At 43.5% G+C, this 23,574-nt stretch overlaps 2 protein-coding genes across 2 annotated transcripts in view; both read right to left on the bottom strand.

The window, feature by feature from the left end:
* Positions 1–23,574, bottom strand: part of ZNF821 (zinc finger protein 821) — a 166,489-nt gene that overhangs the window by 108,567 nt on the left and 34,348 nt on the right. The window lies entirely within an intron of this gene.
* The window catches only part of PKD1L3 (polycystin 1 like 3, transient receptor potential channel interacting), an 88,970-nt gene that overhangs the window by 40,875 nt on the left and 24,521 nt on the right, over positions 1–23,574 (bottom strand). The window contains 5 exon segments of the mRNA XM_077984471.1: positions 2,739–2,885; positions 13,401–13,579; positions 14,173–14,274; positions 16,112–16,342; positions 21,121–21,314. Of these exon segments, the coding sequence (XP_077840597.1) occupies positions 2,739–2,885; positions 13,401–13,579; positions 14,173–14,274; positions 16,112–16,342; positions 21,121–21,314 (853 nt within the window).

Raw genomic sequence — 23,574 nt, 5'->3', positions numbered from 1 at the left:
TGTCTCCAGAAGAAATAACATGCACTTAAATGCTCCTAATAAATATCCAATAGACATATAAAATATGTCTGTATGGTAAAAACTTACGTAACTGAAGGAGAATTAAACTCACAGTCATTCCTCTATTGGAAACACAGAGATTAAACAGATAAAAAATCACATTTCAACAACAAAAATGTTTGAATAAATATACCTACATATGTTTTAAAAATACTAGAACTTTGGATGCAATGGTGTATGCCTGTAATCCTAGCTACTCAGGAAGGTGAGGTGGGAGGACTGATTGAGCCTAGGTGTTTGGGACCAGCTTGGGCAACACAGTGAGACCCTATCTCAAAAATCAAAACAAAACAAAACAAACCTCGAACTGCATCGGGTCTAGGGAGGGGAAATAGTATTCACTACTCCTTAAGTTTTCATAAAGTTGAGACAATTTCTGCCAGTTTACTCCTATACATAAGTAACACACAATTTAAAATATATATTTCTTGTTTGTTTTGGAGACAGGAACTTTTTTTTTTTTTTTTTTTTTTTTTCCCCACTTCTTGCTTGCTGAGAGTCCCTGATTTTTAGTTTCAAGACTTATTTGTTTTGAGATGGAATCTTTGCTCCTTTGCACAGGCTGGAGTGCAGTGGCACGATCTCAGCTTATTGCAGCCTCGACCTCCCGGGTTCAAGTGATTTTCCTGCCTCAGTCTCCCCAGTAGCTGGGACTACAGGCATGCACCACTGTGCACGGCTAATTTTTGTATTTTTGGTGGATAAGGGGTTTCACCATGTCGGCCAGGCTGAGCTCAAACTTCTGACCTCAGGTGATCTGCCCACCTCAGCCTCGCAAAGTGTTGGGAATACTGGAGTGAGTCACCATACCCGGCCCTCCCCCTTGAATCTGATTTTCAAAGTTAGGACATAAAAGGCTGAAGCCCCTACTTAGTTCTGTTGAACTGCCCATTCTGGAGGGAGACAGCCACCCTATGAAAAATGCCACTCTGCTGAGGCTGGAGCCATGCCTAGGTGCTTTGTTGACAGCCACAGATAAGCTCTCAGTTGACAGCCAGCGCCCCCTGCTGACCTTGTTAGCGAATAATTTTTGGAAATCTAACAGGAACCTACAGATGAGTAAAGACCCAGCCAGGATGAAAGAGCGGGAGGGAAAACTCCCCAGCCATGGTCTTACTGAATTTCTGACCCACAAAACCAGGAGAAAAGTAAAATGGTTGTTTTGATCCACTCAGTTTTGGGAGCAATTTGTTACACAGCAATTGTAATTGGAGCAGATCTTAATCAAGAAATAGACATTTCTTGCTGTTCTGGACAACCTAACTACTCAATCACACAAGATCGGGATAGGAGTCCGGTCTCAGAAGAAACAGCTCCATGTTTTTTGCCTTTAGGCATTTTAATGTAAGGACATGGTGTTTGGTTGGTTGGTTTTGTTGTTGTTTTGAGACAGGGTCTCTCTCTGTTGCTGAGGCTGGAGCGCAGTGGCTCTATCTTGGCTCACTGCAACTTCCACTTCCCGGGTTCAAGCCACTCTTCTGACTCAGCCTCCCAAGTAGCTGGGACTACAGTCTCATGCTACCATGTCTGGCTAATTTTCGTACTTTCGGTAGAGATGGGGTTTTGCTATGTTGGCCAGGCTGGTCTCAAACTCCTGGCCTCAGGTGACTCGCCCACTTCGGCCTCCCAAAGTGCTGGGATTACAGGCGTGAGCCACCATGTCCGGCCAGGACATGATGTTTGGGCCTCTTGCAATCATCTTGTTCCCATGAGGAAAAATGACATCTTGTTCCCATGAGGAAAAAGCCGAGAGTCCTAATATTGAACCAGAAAGCTGAAGATAAGAAGAATGTCAGATAGCAGAGGTATATTCTCTTAGGCATATTCTCATCTTTAGCATTCAGGAGACATAGAAAGATACATGGATACCTAGAAAGATACAGAAGTCGATACGTACATTATACTGTTCTGGTCTGTCTGTGAATTCACCAGTACCACATTGCTTGAATTATTTTGGTTTACTTGCATCTTTGTATTTTTTGAGACGGAGTTTCACTCCGTCGCCCAGGCTGGAGTGCAGTGGCAATCTCAGTTCACTGCAACCTCCACCTCCCAGGTTCAAGCAATTCTCCTCCCGCAGCCTCCTGAGTAGCTGGGATCACAGGCGCACACCACCATGCCTGGCTAATTGTTGTATTTTTAGTAGAGTCAGGGTTTTGCCATATTGGCTAGGCTGGTCTTGAACTCCTGACCTCAAGTGATCTGCCTGCCTTGGCCTCCCAAAGTGCAGGGATTGCAGGCGTGAGCCACGGTGCCCGGCCAGTTTACTAGTGTCTTTGAAAATCAGTTGAAGGCTACAGCCCTCTCATACTTCCCTTTATTTTTATATTTTGTTCTCATAAATAGAAGTAGTGGCATCCTTTTTATATTCTGTTGATCTGAGTGATTGTTTTATTCCTTGATATCTTAGTAAATTATTTATAAATGATTCTCTAGGTAAACAGTTTCAGAAAATAAGGGCAATATTTATAATTTTTATACTGCAAATGTCTTTTTGTTTTCCTTCTGATTTTTAAGGTAATGGTTACACCACTTACAACCACAACAGTAAAGCTTATGTATGTTTGAAATAAAATATTAATAAAATGTTAATTTGCATTAAAAACAATTCAACAGTGAACAATTCCATTAATAGTGAACATCAATGTTCACTGTTAATAGTAATTTTCCAACAGTACCTAAAGGAAAAGAGCTGTCTCTTTGAAACTGGGATGAAGACGCGGTCAAGCTCACAGTCTCCGAGGTCCACAGCCAGCCAGCAATTGCACAGGAAATGCCACTTCCTCTTCACTGCCATGTCACAGACAATTACCTGGCTGACATACCTGTAGTAAAACGAAGATAATCACATTAGGGAGGTGGGCTCGAACCAGTTGTTTGTAGTAAGACGTAATCTCGGACCATTGGTAAACTGTCCAAGTAAATGAACTGTTTCATTGCAAGGCAAGAACTAAAGAAAGAAAGGAAAGTTGAGGCCAGACATCGTGGCACGCGCCTGTAATCTCAGCACTTTGGGAGGCTGACGCAGGCGGATTGCTTGAGTGCAGGTGTTTGAGCACAGCTTGGGTGACATGGCAAAATCCCATCTCTACAAAAATATATAAAAATTAGCTGGGCGTGGTGGTGTGTGCCTGTAGTCCTAAGCTACTTGGGAGGCTGAGGTGGAAGGATTGTTTGAGCCCGGGAGGTCAAGGCTGCAGTGAGCTGAAATTGCACCACAGCATTCTAGCTTGGTTGACAGACTGAGACTCTGTCTCGAAAAATAAAAACAAAGAAACGAGAGTAGATCTTATCCTTCCCTTCCCAACTTCTAAGGGAGTTCACATACTAGACATCAGACTGCAAACCTTTCTCACCTATGAATAGCTCAGTATGTATATATACTTTTTATAACCTTTCTCTGTCCCATATGTGACAGTGGTTTGCCACCTTTTCAAATATCCCATCTGCCTCTCTTTCATCATCGGGGGTATAAATGGGGTGTAGTCTTTAATGTTTACATTAATGACTTCTCACTCTCCTTAGTCTCATCTCCACTTCACAGAGCCACAGGCCCTGAGAGTCCATCCTTTTCCCAACCACAGTGTTTTATCACTAACTTCTCCACTACCTTCAGCCGTTTACACACTTGTCCTCTGGGGCACCTGATTATACAACCTATTTGATTTCACCTCACAACTAGTCAGCAAACCTCCTCCTTTACTGGAATGATGCTATTTTCCCCAAGGGTCTGTGTTTAGTGTCATGAAACCACTTAAATTTCTCTTGTCAAAATCTTAATTTTAGTTGAAAGTTATTTTCTGTGTTGGGAATATAGACTCCTTTAAACCTAAAGTATTTCTGGTGACTGTCTCATTGAAGCAGTTTATAAAACAACAGGTGATTAAGTTGCATTTGATTCAACCAGGGAGTGCATTTTATACATATAAAGCTTTCACTTAAAAGCAAAGTATGGGCAAGGGGTGCTGACTCATGCATGTAATCCCAGCACTTTGGGAGCCGAGATGGGTGGATTGCTTCTGCTCAGGAATTTGAGACTAGCCTGGGCAATGTGGTGAAACCCCATTTCTACTAAAAGAAAATACAAAAATTAGCCAAGGATGATGGTGCATGCCTGTGGTCCCAGCTACTCAGGAGGCTGAGGTGGGAGGATCACTTGAGCCCGGGAGACAGAGGATGCAGTGAGCTGTGATCATGCCACTGCACTCCAGCCTGGGTGACAGAGCCAGACCTTGTCTTGGAACATAAGAAAATAAAAGCAAGGTATAATAAAAGCAGAATAAAACAAAATAAAGAAGAAAATATTTTCTGATTGGTAAGAAACTATTCCCAGGCTTTTTGTGTGTCCAGCGTAACTTTTACTCTTATATTCTTTCAAATAGAAAAAAAGTAGAGAATCTAAAGTGAGTGTTAGGAAAGTCTAGTTGAGACATTCACTATGATTAGCAGAAATATTATGGGAAAAATTGTCATTTGCTAAAAAAAAAAAAAAAAAAAAAAAAAGGACTGGCAGTGTTTTTTATGGGAGCTGATTCTTTTGCTTTTCTGTGCTTTCCAAGTTTTCTGCATTAAAGCACATATAATGTTTGCAATTAAAAACATAAAAACAGGCCAGGTGCGGTGGTTCACACCTGCAATCCCAGCATTTCGGGAGGCCAAAGTAGGAGGATCGCTAGAGCCCATGAGTTTGAGACTGGCCTGGGCAACACAGGGAGACCTCATCTCTATAAAAAAGAAAAAATAAGAAAAATTAGCTGGGTGTGGTGACGTGTACCTGAGGTCCCAGCTCCTTGGGAGGCTGAGGTGGGAGGATCATTTGAACCCAGGAGGTCAAAGCTGTGGTGAGCCATAATCATGTCAGTGCACTCCAGTCTGGGCAACAGGGTAGGACCCTCCCTCAAACAACAATGAAAAAAACAGAAATGAAAAGAAAATCAAATGGTGACCAGAGAATGCCTTCAAAAGAGCTTTAAGGGTGGGGCGCAATGACTCACTCCTGTAATCCCAAAACTCTGGGAGACTGAGGTGGGTGCATTGCTTGAGGCCAGGAGTTTGAGACCAGCCTGGCCAACACAGTGAAACCCTCTCTACTAAAAACACAAAAATTAGCTGGGTGTAGTGGCGCACGCCTGTAGTCTCAAGTACTCAGGAGGCTGAGGCACAAGAATCACTTCAACTTGGGAGGCACAGGTTGCAGTGAACCGAGATTGCACCACTGCACCCCAGCCTGGGTGACAGCACCAGACCCTGTCTCAAAACAACAAAAAAAGAGCCGTAATACCTGATAGGAAGCTCTAGAGGTGACACATAATCCTGAGAATTTAACTGTAATGAATACTTATTGTTACAATATTAATTATAATTATTAATTGTAACAAGTATTTATTCAGTTCCTCTATAATCTTGGCACTGTACTAGCTGCTGAGAATAAAATATTAATAAGACAGTATCTTTATCCTTGAGGAGCATGAAATCACCGTGAGGTAAAAAAAAAAAAAATAGTATTATAATCAAAGACTACATATAGAATTAGGACTGATATAAACCAGTGGTAAGAAATTGTGAGAAAAGTAGAAAATATTACATTGGTGTAAATTTCTTTGGGTGCTTCCTCTAAAAGAGTTAAATTTTAAAATTATTTTGCTATGATTATAAAATAACATCCATCATTCAATTTTTTCAAAATATCTAAAGGACAATGAAGAACATTTTAAAAATTTATAATCCTGCTACCTAGAGATAACTATAATAATTTATTGGCCGGGTGTGATGGCTCACGCCTGTAATCTCAGCACTTTGGGAGGCCAAGGCAGGCACATCACGAGGTCAGAAGGTCAAGACCATCTGGCTAACACGGTGAAACCCCGTCTCTACTAAAAATACAAAAAATTAGCCGGGCGTGGTGGCAGGCGCCTGCAGGCCCAGCTACTTGGGAGGCTGAGGCAGGAGAATGGCATGAATCTGGGAGGTGGAGCTTGCAGTGAGCTGAGATCGTACCACTGCACTCCAACTTGGGCGACGGAGCAAGACTCTGTCTTTAAAAAAAAAAACTTATTATACTCTAGACCTTTTCCTATACACATACTTTTCTATTATTTCATTTTTTTTGAGACGGAGTCTCGCTCTGTCCCCAGGCTAGAGTGCAGTGGCGCGATCTCGGCTCACTGCAACCTCCGCCTCCTGGGTTCAAGCCATTCTGCCTCAATCTCCTGAGTAGTTGAGACTACAGACATGTACCACCACACCCAGCTAATTTTTGTATTTTTAGTAGAGACGGGGTTTCACCATGTTAGCCAGGATGCTCTTGATCTCCTGACCTCGTGATCCACCTGCCTCTGGCATGCTGTAATTACCGGCATGAGCCACTGCTCCCGGCCTATTTTATTTTTTTGAGACAGAGTCTCACTCTGTTGCACAGGCTGGAGTGTAGTAGCGTGAACATGTCCCACTGCAGCCTCCACCACCAGGCTCAATGATTATCCCACCTCAGCCTCCCAGCTATCTCAGACTAAAGGCGTGTGCCACCATGCCCGGCTATATATATTTCTGTATTTTTTGCATAAATGGGGTTTTGCCATGTTGCCCAGGCTGGTCTTGAACTCTCAGGCTCAAGCAATCTGCCCTCCTCAGCCTCCCAAAGTGCTGGGATTACAGGCGTGTGCCACCATGACTGGCCTGTGTGTGTCTGTGTGTGTATATATAAAATATGTATGTAAAATATATACATATATAAATAAAAAAATATATATATATACACACACATATATTTTGAGACAGAGTCTCACCCTGTCAACCAGGCTGGAGTGCTGGAGAACAATGGTGCGATCTTGGCTCACTGCAACCTCTGCCTCCCAGGTTCAAGCAATTCTCATGCCTCAGCCACCGGAGTAGCTGGGATTACAGGCACGTGCCACCACACCCAGCTAATTTTTTAACTCTTTAGTAGAGATGGGGTTTCACCATGTTGGCCAGGATGGTCTTGATCTCCTAACCTTGTGATCCACCTTCCTTGGCCCCCCAAAGTGTTGGGATTACAGGCGTGAGCCACCACAACCAGTCTATTTTATTTTTTTGAGACAGAGTATCACTCTGTTGCCCAGGCTGGAGTGCAGTGCAGTAGCACAAACTCATCGCACTGCAGCCTCCACCACTGGGCTCAATGATTGTCCCACCTCAGCCTCCCGGGTATCTCAGACTACAGGCATGTGCCACCATGGACTGTTGTGGGAAGTCAGGGACCCCGAATATAGGAACCAGCTGGAGCTGAGGCAGAAGAACATAAATTGTGAAGATTTCACGGATATTTATCAGTTCCCAAAATTAATACTTCTATAATTTTTTACACCTGTCTTTACTGCAATCGCTGAACATAAATTGTGAAGATTTCATGGACATACCTCAGTTCCCAAAATTAATACTTTTATAATTTCTTACACCTGTCTTTACTGCAGTCTCTGAACATAAATTGTGAAGATTTCATGGACATTTATCACTTCCCCAATCAATACTCTTATAATTTCTTATGCCTGTCTTTAATCTCTTAATCCAATCATCTTTGTAAACTGAGGATGTACGTCACACCTCACGACACAGTGATAATTGCGTTAACTGTATAAATTGTAAAACGTGTGTGTTTGAACAATATGAAATCAGTGCACCCTGAGAAAGAACAGAATAACAGCGATTTTCAGGGAACAAGGAAAGATAACCATAAGGTCTGACTGCCTACGGGGTCGGGCAGAATACAGCCATATTTTTCTTCTTGCAGAGAGCCTGTAAATGGATGAGTAGGAGAAATATCGCTGAATTCTTTTACCAGCAAGGAATATTAATAATTGAGACCCTGGGGAAGGAATGTATTCCTGGGGGTAGGTCTATAGACGACTGCTCTGGGAGTGTCTGTCTTATGTGATTGAGATAAGGAGTGAAACACGCCCTGCCTCCTGCAGTACCCTCATACTTACTAGGATGGGGAAATTCCAGCCTGGTAAATTCTAGTCAGACCGGTTGTCTGCTCTTGAACCCTTTTTCTTGTTAAGATATTTATCAAGACAATGTGTGCACAACGGGACATAGGCCCTCATCAGTAATTCTAATTTTGCCTTGCCTTGTGACCTTTATTGCCCTTTGAAGCATGTGATCTTTGTGACTTACTCCCTGTTTGCACACCCCCTCCCCTTTAAAAATCCCTAATAAAAACTTCATGATTCTGTGGCTTGGGGTCGCCATCACGGTCCTACCAATATGTGATGACACCCCCCAGAGGCCCAGGTGTAAAATTTCTCTCTTTGTACTCTTTCTCTTTATTTCTCAGACTGGCCGACACTTAGGGAAAATAGAACCTATGTTGAAATATTGGGGGATAGGCCGGGCGCGGTGGCTCAAGCCTGTAATCCCAGCACTTTGGGAGGCCGAGACGGGTGGATCACGAGGTCAGGAGATCGAGACCATCCTGGCTAACACGGTGAAACCCCGTCTCTACTAAGAAATACAAAAAATAGCCGGGCGAGGTGGCGGGCGCCTGTAGTCCCAGCTACTCGGGAGACTGAGGCCGGAGAATGGCGTGAACCCGGGAGGCGGAGCTTGCAGTGAGCTGAGATCCGGCCACTGCACTCCAGCCTGGGCGGCAGAGCGAGACTCTGTCTCAAAAAAAAAAAAAAAAAAAAAAAAAGAAATATTGGGGGATGGTTCCCCCAATAATGCCTGGTGCTATATACACACATATATATACACATATACATACACATATATACATATACACACATATATACATATATACATATACATATATACACATACACACATATACACACATATACATATATACACATACATATATACACATATACACACATATATACATATACATACATATATGCACATATACATATACACATATATAGACATATATACATGTGTATATATATGTGTGTATATATATACACACACACACACACACACATTTTGTATTTTTTGCAGAAATGGGGTTTGGCCATGTTGCCCAGGCTGGTCTTGAACTCTTGGGCTCAAGCCGTCTGCCCTCCTCAGCCTCCCAAAGTGCTGGGATTACAGGCGTGTGCCACCGTGCCTGGCCTGCATACTCTTTTTTTTTTTTTTTTTGAGATAGAGTCTCGTCCTGTTGCCCAAGCTGGAGTGCTGGAGTGTAATGGTGTGATCTTGGCTCACTGCAACCTTCACCTCCTGGGTTCAAGCAATTCTTGTGCCTCAGCCACCAAGTAGCTGGGATTATAGGCATGTGACACCACGCCTGGCTAATTTTCATCTTTAGTAGAGATGGGGTTCCACTATGTTGGCCAGGCTAGTCTTGAACTCCTGACCTCATGATCCGCCTGCCTCGGCCTCCCAAAGTGCTGGGATTACAGGCATGTGTCATCGTGCCTGGCCACTTTTTTTTTTCTAATCAACTTTATCGTAGTATAAAGTTTATACGTGATAAAATGTACCCATTTAAAATGTACAGTTCAATGCATTTTTTCCCTCTTTTGCAGCTGTGACGAACTTTAACCAATTCAATACCCATAATTTGGAATTCTCATTTGGATTTGACCAAGTCAGGTAGAGTTGGTCAAATCTGACAGGACAAAGACTGGAACAAACAACAACAACAAAAACCCAAAACTATGATCACCGAGTGCTCTAATGGTCAGGAGAAATTAAGACCAGCTGGTTGTTAATCTTAACTTTAGCCAAGGCAAAACTCTAATTCAGCTACTTACCTAGGGATAGGTCTCAGGCTGAATACTGCTCTCTACTACCCTAGAAGCAGGAAAAAACTCAAATTTGCCTTCCCTGTTAGAAGTGAGCTCAAACTCTAGAAAGCAGTTACCTGCCTCCCATCGTCATGAAGGCAGGAAAACTTGCTTTCCTTGTTGGAAGCAAGCAAACTCCAGAAAAAGGAGTTGTACAGCAAAATAAACTTTAGATCTCGACCAAATTTGGGGCGATCAGGGATTCTCTGGAGGGGGTGCTTCCAGGCCTCAGCAAATTGTCCTATTGGTTTGAGCCATAAAGGTAGCTCAAGCTGGCACCAAGCACCGATAGATTTGTCAAAGGATAGGGCACCTCCACTTAGAATCCCTTCATGGTTACCAAAATGTGAACCCTGAATATCTGAGACAGGTCCCAGTCAATCTAGAAAGTTTATTTTGCCTAGGTTAAGGATGTGTACCTGTGACAGCCTCAGGAGGTCCTGATGACACGTGCCCCTAAAATGCACAGTTCAATGCATTTTTATTTTTATTTTTTATTTTTTATTTTTTGAGACGGAGTCTCGCTCTGTCACCCAGGCTGGAGTGCGGTGGCCGGATCTCAGCTCACTGCAAGCTCCGCCTCCCGGGTTCACGCCATTCTCCTGCCTCAGCCTCCTGAGTAGCTGGGACTATAGGCGCCCGCCACCTCGCCCGGCTAGATTTTTGTATTTTTTTAGTAGAGACGCGGTTTCACCGGGTTAGCTAGGATGGTCTCGATCTCCTGACCTCGTGATCCGCCCGTCTCGGCCTCCCAAAGTGCTGGGATTATAGGCGTGAGCCACCGCGCCCGGCCCATTTTTTTTTTTTTTTTTTTTTTTTGAGATGGAGTCTCACTCTGTCACACAGGCTGGAGTATAGTGGCATGATCTTGGCTCATTGCAACCTCCGCCTCCTAGGTTCAAGTGATTCTCCATCAGCCTCCCAAGTAGCTGGGACTACAGGCATGAGCCACCATGCCTGACTAATTTTTGTATTTTTAGTAGAGACGGGGTTTCACTATGTTGTAGCCAGGATGGTTTCGATCTCCTGACCTTGTGATCCGCCCGCCCTGGCCTCCCAAAGTGCTGGGATTACAGGCATGAGCCACCATGCCTGGCCAGTTCAATGCATTTTGACAAACGTTTATACACCAGCAACATCAAAATATCACCCCCAAAAGTTCCCTATCCCTCCTTCCAGTCACCTCCTGCCCCCTCACTCCTGGCCCTAGGAGAACAATGATCTGCTGTCCTCCATCTTTATAGAATAGTTAGCCTTTTATGGAATTTCACATGTGTGGAATCATATGCTATATATATATATATTTTTTTTTTTCTTTTGAGACAGGGTCTCGCTCTGTTGCCCAGGCTGGAGTGTAGTGGTGTGATGTTGGCTCACTGCAACCTCCGCCTCTTGGGCTCAAGTGATTCTCCCGCCTCAGCCCCCCAAGTAGCTGGGAGTATAGGCATGAGCCACCACTCCCAGCTAATATTTGTATTTTTTTGTAGAGACAGAATTTCACCATGTTGCCCAGGCTGGTCTCAAACTCCTGACCTCAAGTGATCTAACTACCTTGGCCTCCCGAAGTGCTGAGATGAGAGGTGTGAGTCACGGTGTCTGGCCTATACATTCTTTATGTACAGCTTCTTTCACTAAGCATAATTTTAAAAAATTCATCCATGTAGTTATATGTAACAATAGTTTCCTTTTCGTTGAGTAGTATTGCATTGAATGAATATACTAACATTTGTTTATTCGAAAGACATTTATGATGTTTTGAGTTTTGGGCTATTAATAAAGCTGCTATGAACATATGTGTACAGGTCTTGCAGTGGATACACGTTTTTGTTGATCTTGGGTAAATACCTGTAAGTGCGATTTCTGGGTTACATGGTCAGTGTATGTTTAACTTCACAAGAAACTGGCAAGCTGTTCTCTGGAGTGGCCATACCATTTTACACTCTCACTAGGGGTTTGTGAGAGTTTTAGTTGCTCCCCATCCTTCTCTAAACTTGGTTTTGTGACAGTCTCACTCTGTTGCCAGGTTGGAGTGCAGTGGCAACATCCCAGCTCACTGCAATCTTCGCCTCCCAGGTTCAAACAATTCTCCTGCCTCAGCCTCCCCAGTAGTTGGGATTACAGGCATTTGCCACCACACCCGGCTAATTTTTGTATTTTTAGTAGAGACAGGATTTCACCATGTTGGTCAGGCTGGTCTTGAACTCCTGACCTCAAGTGATCTGCCCGCCTTGGCCTTCCAAAGTGCTGGGATTACAGGCGTGAGCCACTGCACCCGGTCTTTTGTGAGAATTTTTAATTTAAGCCATTCTGATGGGTGGCTAGTGCTCTACCATTTTCATTTATTGATGACTAATCACGTTGAACATCTTTTCAAGTGCTTCCTATACATTATTCACCTTTTTAAATAAAACTGGAAGGATGGTTTACAAGCTGATTTGTGCATACTGGAACAGAACGGAAGCAGCAAGAAAGTTATTAGGCTCTACTGGCCCAGTGGCTGGTGTATCTAGCCTAGGGGGAAGAATGTATTTTGCTAATAAATTTAGGCAAAATTTTGCTCTTTGCAGGTGCGCAACATTTAGCAACAGATTGAGTGCCTGAGCCTTAAGACTCCACTTTATTTTTCTCTTTTTTCCTAACTCCAAGGAACCAGTAATCTTCGTTCTTAATTAATTGCATCATCTACTTTCTGTAGTACCTCTCCTAATTCTGGGTGCTGCTGAAGGAAGATGCTGAATCATTCGAACTTAACATATGTTAGGTTCAAGGAGTTTATCATCGTCTAGTTATTTCTCTAACTCCTCAGGCACATCTCATACAGTAATTCTATCCTTTCTCCTTCCTTAAGATCTTGACTTTTTTTTTCCTTCCCCCTGAGACAGGGTCTTGCTGTTACCCAGGCTGGCGTGCAGTGGTGCAGATATACTCGCTGGAGCTTCAACCTCCAAGGCTCAAGTGATCCTCCTACTTCAGCCTCCTGAGTAGCTGGGATTATAGGTGCACACCACCATGCCTGGCAAATATATATTTTTTTTTTTTTTGTAGAGGCAGGGTCTTCCTATGTTGCTAAGGCTGTTCTCAAACTCCTGGCCTCAAGTGATCCTCCTGCCTTGGCCTCCCAAAATATTAGGATTACAGGTGTGAGCCGCTACGCCCTGTCCTTAAGCTCTTAAGTTTGACTCAAAGTTTGACTGTCAGTAGATAGTTGTTTACTAAAGTTAGTCTTTAAGGATATTTTTTTCATATTTACAAATACTTTTAATTTGTGGCACTTTCAGGCAATATTTCATTGGTGTTATTTGCTGTTCACAATCATGACATTTAATGAAAATAAAATTAGAGAAAACAAAGCATCTATTACTCTACTATCCCCAAAAAAAATCATATTGTTAATCTCTCACACTTCTTTCCAGGGCTTATTCTTTGTAGATAGCTTTAAAACTGAAATCTAATAGTCGTTTGTTACTATTTGGGGCTCAAAGCTTTACTGTGATTTATTGTGGTGATCTTCCTTCTTCTCTCTTGGATCCACAAAGCAGCAGCAACAGCCAACAGGACATAAGTACTCACCAGGAGGGACTGATGCCAGAATTGTCATGCCAGAGTCGAAGGCTGTGCAGGTCCCCTAAAGAGGACCGAGTGGTGAGAAGGAAGACATCCAGGCCCCCTCGTTCAAAGACTGTCTTCTGGGGGTCACAGAGATGATGGGGCTCACTCCGTCCCTCTGATCCATAGAGGGTGATGACAACCTACCATGAAACAGGGAAAGATAAAACAGAGGGAATTTTAACACGATTCTTTGGGTTTATCCCTAAGGACAGAGATGAAGACATAGAAAACTGTATTTAGACCAAGTCTTTCGGATCTTAGACAAGCATAGAGAATTCTTCATACACATAGTATTTTTTTTTTCTGACACGAAGTCTTGCTCTGTCACCCAGGCTGGAGTACAGTGGCGTGATCTTGGCTCACTGCAACCTCTGCCTCCTGAGTTGAAGCAATTCTTGTGCCTCAACCTCCTGTGTAGCTGTGATTATAGGCATGGGCCATCACGCTCAGCTAATTTCTGTATTTTTAGTAGAGAAGGGGTTTCACCTTGTTGGCCAGGCTGGTCTCAAACTCCTGACCTTAGGTGACCTCCCCATCTTGGCCTCCCAAAGTGTTGGGATTACAGGTGTGAGCCCCCATGCATGGCCCGCATGTACAGTTTAGAACTAGAAAATACCAATCTCTGATCGCTTTTAAAGTGCTATTGGTTGCCAGGATATCACCAGCTCAGAATGTGTCTCATGTGGCAGAAGACACAAAGCAAGAACAAGTGAAGAACATTTATTTCATTAACCTTAGCTGTTGTAGCAGCCCTTCTTCGATATCCGGTGTAGACCTGAATAAGGTAGTGAAACTGACCGCTGGGGTCATTATCAGCCAGGACAGTAACCTTCACCTGCAAGAAAAGCAGAACCAAGCAACTTACTAGGCCTCCATGTAGAATAGCTTCCACCTCCTCCAACTGAGGAGCAGGAGGATGCACTCTGGCAGGTGTGGCAGCCCTACAGAAAGCAGGGCTGAGGTGTGGGCAGCAGACAGACACGTGAGCAGACCTAAGCCACTAAAGTGGGGATGAGGCCTGAACCTCCAGGGCCTGTATCTCTCAAGTGAAATAGTCATAGAATCACCCAATCAGGTCTTAAGCCTCTAAATCCTTGCACCTCTCTCCCACTTAGGTACCAGATAACAGAGAATACCCGGCTAAATTTGCATTTCAGATAAACTATGAATAATTTGGGGCATGCTTACACTAAAGATGAACTATTTATTTAAAATACAAATTTAACTAGGTAGCCTGTATTTTTGTTTACTAACGCGGACAACCCTACACCCAGGGCAACAAGAAATGAACACTTAGCGTATTCTAGAATTTCCAAGTGCAAGAAAACATAGGAAGAACAAACACATGGAAAGAAGGGGCTGTCAAAAGATTTTTGTTTTAAAAAACATACCATATAAGTTTCTTGTATATAGTTACATTTTCATTTTTATTTTTTGAGATGGAGTCTTGCTATGTTGCCCAGGCTGGAGTGCAATGTTGTATTCTTGGCTCACTGCAACCTCCGCCTCCCAGGTTCAAGTGATCCTCCCACCTCAGCCTCCTGAGTGGCTGGGACTACAGACATGCGCCACCATGGCCGGTTAATTTTTGGATTTTTAGTAGAGACGGGGTTTCACCACGTTGACCAGGCTGGTCTTGAACTCTTGAACTCAAGTGATACACCCACCTCGGCCTCCCAAAGTGCTGGGATTACAGGCGTGAGCCACCTCACCCAGTCAGTTACATTAAATTATAATTTGATTTATATGTAACTTTTTTTTTTTTTTGAGACAGAGTCTCACTCTGTCAGTCAGGCTGGAGTGCAGTGGCATGATCTTGGCTCACTGCAACCTCCCAGGCTCAAGCGATTCTCCTGCCTCAGCCTCCCAAGTAGCTGGGATTACAGGTTCGCGCCACCACACCTGGCTAATTTTTGTATTTTTAGTAGAGATGGGGTTTCACCATGTTGGCCAGGCTGGTCTTGAACTCCTGACCTCAGGTGATCCACCTGCCTCGGCCTCTGAAAGTGCTGGGATTACAGGTGTGAGCCACTGCACCTGGCCAATTTACATATAACTTTCATATCCAATGTATAAAGTAAGATAAACTTGCATTTGACTTTAGTTAAGCTCTCTAGGTCTTTTGTTTTCCTTTTTGGAGACTGGGTCTCTGTTGCCCAGGCTGGAGTAAAGTGGCACGATAGCTCACTGCAGCCTCAACGATTCTGGGCTCAAGTGATCTTCCCACCTCAGCTACCCAAGTGGCTGGAACTACAAGCATGCACCACCATGCCTGGCTCATATGGTTTTTAATTTTTAATAGAGACAAGGTCTTGCTATGGTGCCCAGGCTTGCCTTCAACTCCTGAGTTCAAGTGATCCTCCTGCCCTGGCCTCCCAAAATGTTGGAATTACAGGCATGAGCCACTGCACCTGGCTAGTATTTTCTTTTGGCTCATTCCTGTCCTAGAAGGAGTCCCACAAGGGTCCAATCTTGGAACCAAAGGAAACAAAAATAGAGAAAAGGTTCTTAGGTCTTCAGACAGTAGACATGAAGATAAACGTAAGAAAAGTTCCACTTGAATTTCTATGCCTCCCAGTACCAGGCTTTGACAAAGGTGTGTTTTTTTCCCCCATCTTATTTAATTACTCAAGACCATCATGGCAAATCTGTTGAACTCAAACTCTCGTTACCTTCTGCATATCTGCTTGATCCTTTTTCCAAGCCCACACAACTGTGATCACATAGAATCCTAAAAGGCCAGCCAGCAGTGACACCCCAACAGGATTGTTGGTCACGCGAAGGAACAGTTCAACCGTGTCTTCAACATTCACGGTCCTGGGCACGACAAAGAAGTCGCTGGCAAAGAAGGTCAGGTGGTTACAGAGACACTGTGTCCTCAGAATTGTGCTCTGTGGCCCAACCTGGAATTAGAATCAAGACGCTGATTCTAGTTGGACAGACTGCTAAGGAGGGGACAGACATAAAACAAACACCAGCAATTTAGAGATGGAAAGAGGTGCCTGGATCTCTCATTCACCGCTGGTGATGACGTAAATTAGTATAACCAATATGGAAAGCAATTTAGCAACATCTAGTACAGCTGAAGAAGCACAAACTCTTTGAATCCTACAATTCCAGTTCTGAGTGTATATATGTTCTAGGGGAACTGTGCACATGTGTATAAAGATATGCGAAAAGGAATGTTTTGTCACCCTTGTTGATAATTATCAAAAATAGGAAAGAACTTATATATTCAATAACAGAACATACAAATTAACGGTACATAAGTAAGCAGAGGCAAACTGATGGAATTCTATACAGCAGTTAAAAATGAATGAATTAGCCAGGTGCGGAGGCTCACATCTGTAATTCCAGCACTTTGAGAGGCTGAGGCAGGTGGATCACCTGAGGCTAGGAGTTTGAGACCAGCCTGGACAACATGGTGAAACCCCATCTCTACTAAAAATATAAAAAATTAGCCAGGCGTGGTGATGGGCGCCTGTAGTCCCAGCTACTTGGGAGGCTGAGGCAGGAGAATTGCTTGAACCCGGGAGGCAGAGGTTGCAGTGAGCCGAGGCCACAGCAGTGCATTCCACCCTGGGTGACAGAACAAGACTGTCTCCAAAACAAATAAATAAAATTTTAAAAAATGGATGAATTAGAGGTAGATGTATCAACATGGATAAATGCTGAGTGAATAAAACAAGAGATATGTACAGTATAATGCCACTTGCACACAGCCTAAGAAGCATGCAAAACACTTATTTATCTATTCATTGTCATTTTCCCTCTCCAGAATGTCAGTTCATGAGGATATTGTCTTGTTCACTGCTGTATCTCTAGTTCCTAGACTTGGGCATGGCACGTAGAAGACACTCAATAAATATTTGCTGAAAGAATGAATTCCCCCCTCAAATTCAGGCCAGTAGTTACCCTTTGGTGGAAGGGAAGGAAGGAGAGAGAGACTAGAGGGGGATACACAGAGGGCTTTAATTATTCCTGAGTGTTTTATTATTTAAGAAAACCTGAAGCAGAGAAAAATACTAACTTTGATAAAGCTGAATGTGCATTCAATGTTTTTTATTATTCCGTATGACTTTCCATATGTTAGAACATTTCTGCATATTTAAAAATATGTCAATAGGTGATTACATGGAAGCTACCAATTCTGTGTTTGGTTTCATGGATGAGAAGCCTCCAGTATTGTCATTATGACTACTTCTTTCCATGGCACAGGGTTAAGTCCTGGAGGCCCAAGCTAGTCCACCTTTGGAAGAACTCTTGTGCTGTACTTGGGGCAGGTCAATTCCTTTCATGGTGTCCAAGCACTTCAAAGAGCTTCAAGGAAGTGGGAAATATCCAATGCCTTCTGCAATCAACAGGTGTGTGCTGAGAGAGGAGAGAAGCTCTCAAGCTACTCTTCTCAAAGTATGGTTTGCCTGACAAGCAGCACTGGGACAGCTGGGAGCTTGTTAGAAAGGCTTGACCAGAGCTACTGCTTCAGAATCTACATTTTAACAAGCTATTTATAGATTTGCTTGATAGCCATTGTCCAGCTATGACTGCCTGAGGCTTATGAATGGTGCAGATACCTTCCTAAGAATCCTCTTTCTCTCAGGCCTGTAATTCCAGCACTCTAGGAGGCCAAGGCAGGCGGATCACCTGAGGTCGGGAGTCTGAGACCAGCCTGACTAACATGGAGAAACCCCATCTCTACTAATTGTCCCTGTTTTCAGATGACATGATTGTATATTTAGAAAACCCCATGGTCTCAGCCCAAAATCTCCTTAAGCTGATAAGCAACTTCAGCAAAGTCTCAGGATACAAAATCAATGTGCAAAAATCACAAGCATTCTTATACACCAGTAACAGACAAACAGAGAGCCAAATCATGAATGAACTCCCATTCACAATTGCTTCAAAGAGAATAAAATACCTAGGAATCCAACTTACAAGGGATGTAAAGGACCTCTTCAAGGAGAAGTACAAACCACTGCTCAGTGAAATAAAAGAGGACACAAACAAATGGAAGAATATACTATGCTCATGGATAGGAAGAATCAATATTGTGAAAATGGCCATACTGCCCAAGGTAATTTATAGATTCAATGCCATCCCCATTAAGCTACCAATGACTTTCTTCACAGAACTGGAAAAAACTACTTTAAAGTTCATATGGAACCAAAAAAGACCCCGCATTGCCAAGACAATCCTAAGCCAAAAGAACAAAGCTGGAGGCATCATGCTACCTCACTTCAAACTATACTACAAGGCTACGGTAACAAAAACAGTATATTACTGGTACCAAAACAGAGATATAGACCAATGGAACAGAACAGAGCCCTCAGAAATAATACCACATGTCTACAACCATCTGATCTTTGACAAACCTGACAAAAACAAGAAATGGGAAAAGGATTCCCTATTTAATAAATGGTGCTGGGAAAATTGACTAGCCATAAGTAGAAAGCTGAAACTGGATCCTTTCCTTACTCCTTATACGAAAATTAATTCAAGATGGATTAGAGACTTAAATGTTAGACCTAAAACCATAAAAACCCTAGAAGAAAACCTAGGTAATACCATTCAGGACATAGGCATGGGCAAGGACTTCATGTCTAAAACACCAAAAGCAATGGCAACAAAAGCCAAAATTGACAAATGGGATCTAATTAAACTAAAGAGTTTCTGCACAGCAAAAGAAACTACCATCAGAGTGAACAGGCAACCTACAGAATGGGAGAAAATTTTTGCAATCTACTTATCTGACAAAGAGCTAATATCCAGAACCTACAAATAACTCAAATTTACAAGGAAAAAACAAACAACCCCATCAAAAAGTGGGCAAAGGATATGAGCAGACACTTCTCAAAAGAAGACATTCATACAGCCAACAGACACATGAAAAAATGCTCATCGCTGGCCATCAGAGAAATGCAAATCAAAACCACAATGAGATACCATCTCACACCAGTTAGAATGGCAATCATTAAAAAATCAGGAAACAACAGGTGCTGGAGAGGATGTGGAGAAATAGGAACACTTTTACAGTGTTGGTGGGACTGTAAACTAGTTCAACCATTGTGGAAAACAGTGTGGCGATTCCTCAAAGATCTAGAACTAGAAATACCATTTGACCCAGCTATCCCATTACTGGGTATATACCCAAAGGATTATAAATCATGCTGCTATAAAGACACATGCACACGTATGTTTATTGCGGCACTATTCACAATAGCAAAGACTTGGAATCAACCCAAATGTCCATCAGTGACAGACTGGATTAAGAAAATGTGGCACATATACACCATTGAACACTATGCAGCCATAAATCTATCACAAGAACAGAAAACCAAACACCACATGTTCTCACTCATAGGTGGGAATTGAACAATGAGATCACTTGGACACAGGAAGGGGAACATCACACACCGGGGCCTATTGTGGGGAGGGGGGAGTGGGGAGGGATAGCATTAGGAGATATACCTAATGTAAATGACAAGTTAATGGGTGCATCACACCAACATGGCACATGTATACATATGTAACAAATCTGCACGTTGTGCACATGCACCCTAGAACTTAAAGTATAATAAAAAAAATACAATAATTAGCTGGGCATGGTGGTGCATGCCTGTAATCCCAGCTACTGGGGAGGCTGAGGCAGGAGAATTGCTTGAGCCCAGCAGGGTGGATGTTGTGGTGAGCCGAGATCGTGCCATCACACTCCAGCCTGGGCAACGAGAGCGAAACTCCATCTAAAATAATAATACTAATAATACTAATAATAATAATCCTCTTTCTGGCCTCCCAAAGTGCAGGTGGGAGGATTGCTTGAGCCCAGAAGTTCAAGACCAGCATGGGCAACATGGCAAGACCCTGTCTGTCCAAAAATCTAAAACATTAGCCAGGCATAGTGGCAAATGCCTGTGGTCCCCACTACTTGAGGGGCTGAGGCAGGAGGATCTTTTGACCCCAGGAGGTTGAGGCTGCAGTAAGCCGTGATCACGTCCCTGCACTCCAGCCTGAGGGATAGAATGAGATCCCATCTCAAAAAAAAAAAACAAAAAAAACAAAAAACCAATTCTCTCTCCTCTTCCCAATCTAGATGGTACTTTCTCAGCTCTTTCTAGAACAACTTCATGATCTGCAAGACCTTATACCACATTATTTTAGCAACCGAACCAGGACTTTCATCAGGCAGGATCTCACAGAATCACGAGTGTACAAACGTAATAGTGCTGGTTTAAAGCAGTTGGACACCAGGAACAAGGTGATCATTACAAAAGTGACAACCTGTCCTCACCTGGCCTGGAATGTACAAGTATCTGAGAACGTATTTCTTGAGCTACTAAAGTCCTCTTTTGTTTAGCAAGAGGTTTCATTTTACCCACCCACAACATATTTAATACTTATAGAATTTTATGGCTTCCACATGCTGTTTTATTTTATCCACAATTGTCAGATCCACGCTGGACTGTGTTTGAGAAAGAAATTACAAAGACAAAGCACAAAGCTGCCCCTGCTTGGAAGAGCCACACTCGCCCTGCCCACCACACATAACCCTCCTCCTCCTTTGGCCAAGGCAGAGTTATTTGAAACCTCCTAGTTTTCTTTCTGGGCTGCCCCAAATGAGATGCATTGGGTTTAACAGCGGCGACAGCAGGAGAGAGACCCAAGAAGCGGCTCAGTTTCTTACTTGGCATCCGTTGCTGCTCCATGTCTGGTTGTGGCTCTCCCAGTAATAACACTGAGTGACGGCCGTGATGACCGAGACCAAGCTGGGCGTCTGCTGAGCACCCTTCTGGCTCTCACTCAGCACAGCTCTTATACAGTAGGTGCCAATCCCGTGCTGTAGATGCTCAGGAGTCAGCACCCACGTGTACTCCTCATCTTAGAACAAAGAAGAGTGCTTACTTGTATAGCGAACAGAACAAAACCACCATTAGAACCTCTCTTCTAAAGCATCTATTAATATTTTGTAAATGAGACCATGATAAACCTAGAGTCACAAATGATTGGAAAGAAAATGACCAGTGATACAATCCCGGGCTCTGGATTACTGCCGTTCCAGTAAAGAACTATATCCTTTTGGCTGGGTGTGGTGGCTCATGCCTATAATCCCAGCACTTTGGGAAGCCAAGGCAGGCAGATCACTTGAGGTCAGAAGTTCGAGACCAGCCTGGTGAACGTGGTGAAACCCCATCTGTACTAAAAATACAAAAATTAGTGGGGTGTGGTGATGTGAGCCTGTAATCCCAGCTATTCAGGAGGCTGAGGCAGGAAAATTGCTTGAACCTGGGAGGTGGGAGTTGCAGTGAGCTGAAATCACAGCACAATACTCTAGCCTGGGCAACAGAGTGAGACTTTGTCTCAAAAAAAAGAATTATATTATTTTGGCATATGAACATTTAGACCTAATGATTTAGAATGCATTATGAGGTTTAGAAAAATGAAATGATCACACACCTAAGTTAGCAGATAGAAGACTAAGGTAACGAATGAAACCCCAGGGTGAAGCAAAGATAGGAACAGGGTGACTTCAGGAACAAAGCCCAGGACTGCACGCCAGGGACCTGAGGTCGGGCCTGGCTCTGTCACAAGCTGGCTGGTAGGGGCTAAGGCGAGTCACCCAGTCTCTCTGGGCCTCAAGCTTTCTCATCTTTCAAACAGTCCTGTCTGTCAAACAAAGGCTCTCGAAGGTCCCTTCCAGCTCTCAATGACATCACTGCCAAGATCAGCAAGAGAAACTGAGTGCTTGGCCAGGCACAGTGGCTCATGCCTATAATCCAAGCACTTTGGGAGGTTAAGGCAGGAGGATTATTTGAGCCCAGGAGTTCGAGACCTAGCTTGGCCAACACGGTAAAACCATGTCTCTACTAAAAATACAAAAAATTAGCCAGGCATGGTGGTGCACGTGCCTGCAGTCCCAGCTGCTTGGGAGGCTGAGGGATGGGAATTGCTTGAACCCAGGAGGCGGAGGCTGCAGTGAGCCGGCAATGCGCCACCGCATTCCAGCCCGGGCGACGGAGTGAGACTCCGTCTCAAAACAAACAAAAACAAAACTGAGTACCCCTCTGGAACTGGGAAAGGGCCCGTTGGTAATTCACGCAAACTCTGTAGTGGGCAGCCCGGTAGTGAGCATGGCTGCCTCAGGGACTTTGCCTAAAAGCAAGAACTTAAAAGTGATTGTTCCTGTGTGAGCAGGGCCCATGCGAGAGCCTCTCAATATGGAAGGTGGTCGACTGTCGCATGCTTTCTCCATTCAGATTTTTCCCAACGTAAAAAGAAATACAGAAGTGTAGCTCTTAAGACTTTTCGGTAAAATGTTTAAAGTCGATACCCACAGAGCATGTTTTTGATCCAGTGTATCTGGGCACTATTTCTATCTATCAGGAATTTTTAGTTTTTAGAGACAGTGCCTTGCTCTGTCACCCAGGCTGGAGTGCAGTCGTACCGTCAAAACTCACTGAAGGTTTGAATTCCTTGGCTCAAGCGATCCTCTTGCCTCAACCTCCCAAGTAGCTAGGACTACAGATGCACGCCACCATGCCCGGCTAAATTTTTTTTTTTTTTTTTGATAGAGACAGAGTCTCGCTATGTTGCCCAGGCTAGTCTCAAACTCCTGGGCTTAAGAGATCCTCCTGCCATGGCCTCTCGAAGTGCTGGCATTACAGGGGTGAGCCACTACACCAGGCTAGACATTTTTAACTTTAATGTTATGTCTCAGAAATTCTTAACTTTTCTAAACTACAATACAGTCATTCTGGTCTTATACAAAGACTTATTGAGACATCATCAGGACCATCTTCCTCAAATCTTAGATTAGAAATAAAGTTGAAATACATACAACATATTTCATAGTCATCTGTAATATATAAATGTGAAGTACACGTAACCCATGGTGCTGTGAACGCTACTTCTGCTGTGGGTCTCAACATTTTATTATGAAAATCTTCAACAATACAGACAGAATTTTTTTTTTTTTTTTTTTTGAGACGGAGTCTCGCTCTGTAGCCCAGGCTGGAGTGCCGTGGTCCGATCTCAGCTCACTGCAAGCTCCGCCTCCCGGGTTCACGCCATTCTCCGGCCTCAGCCTCCCGAGTAGCTGGGACTACAGGCGCCCGCCACCTCGCCCGGCTAGTTTTTTGTA

Source organism: Macaca mulatta, chromosome 20, assembly GCF_049350105.2.
Source record: "Macaca mulatta isolate MMU2019108-1 chromosome 20, T2T-MMU8v2.0, whole genome shotgun sequence".
Taxonomy (NCBI): Eukaryota; Metazoa; Chordata; class Mammalia; order Primates; family Cercopithecidae; genus Macaca; species Macaca mulatta.
The sequence above is the reverse complement of the archived record's forward strand: the minus strand, read 5'-3'. Positions and strand labels throughout refer to the sequence as shown.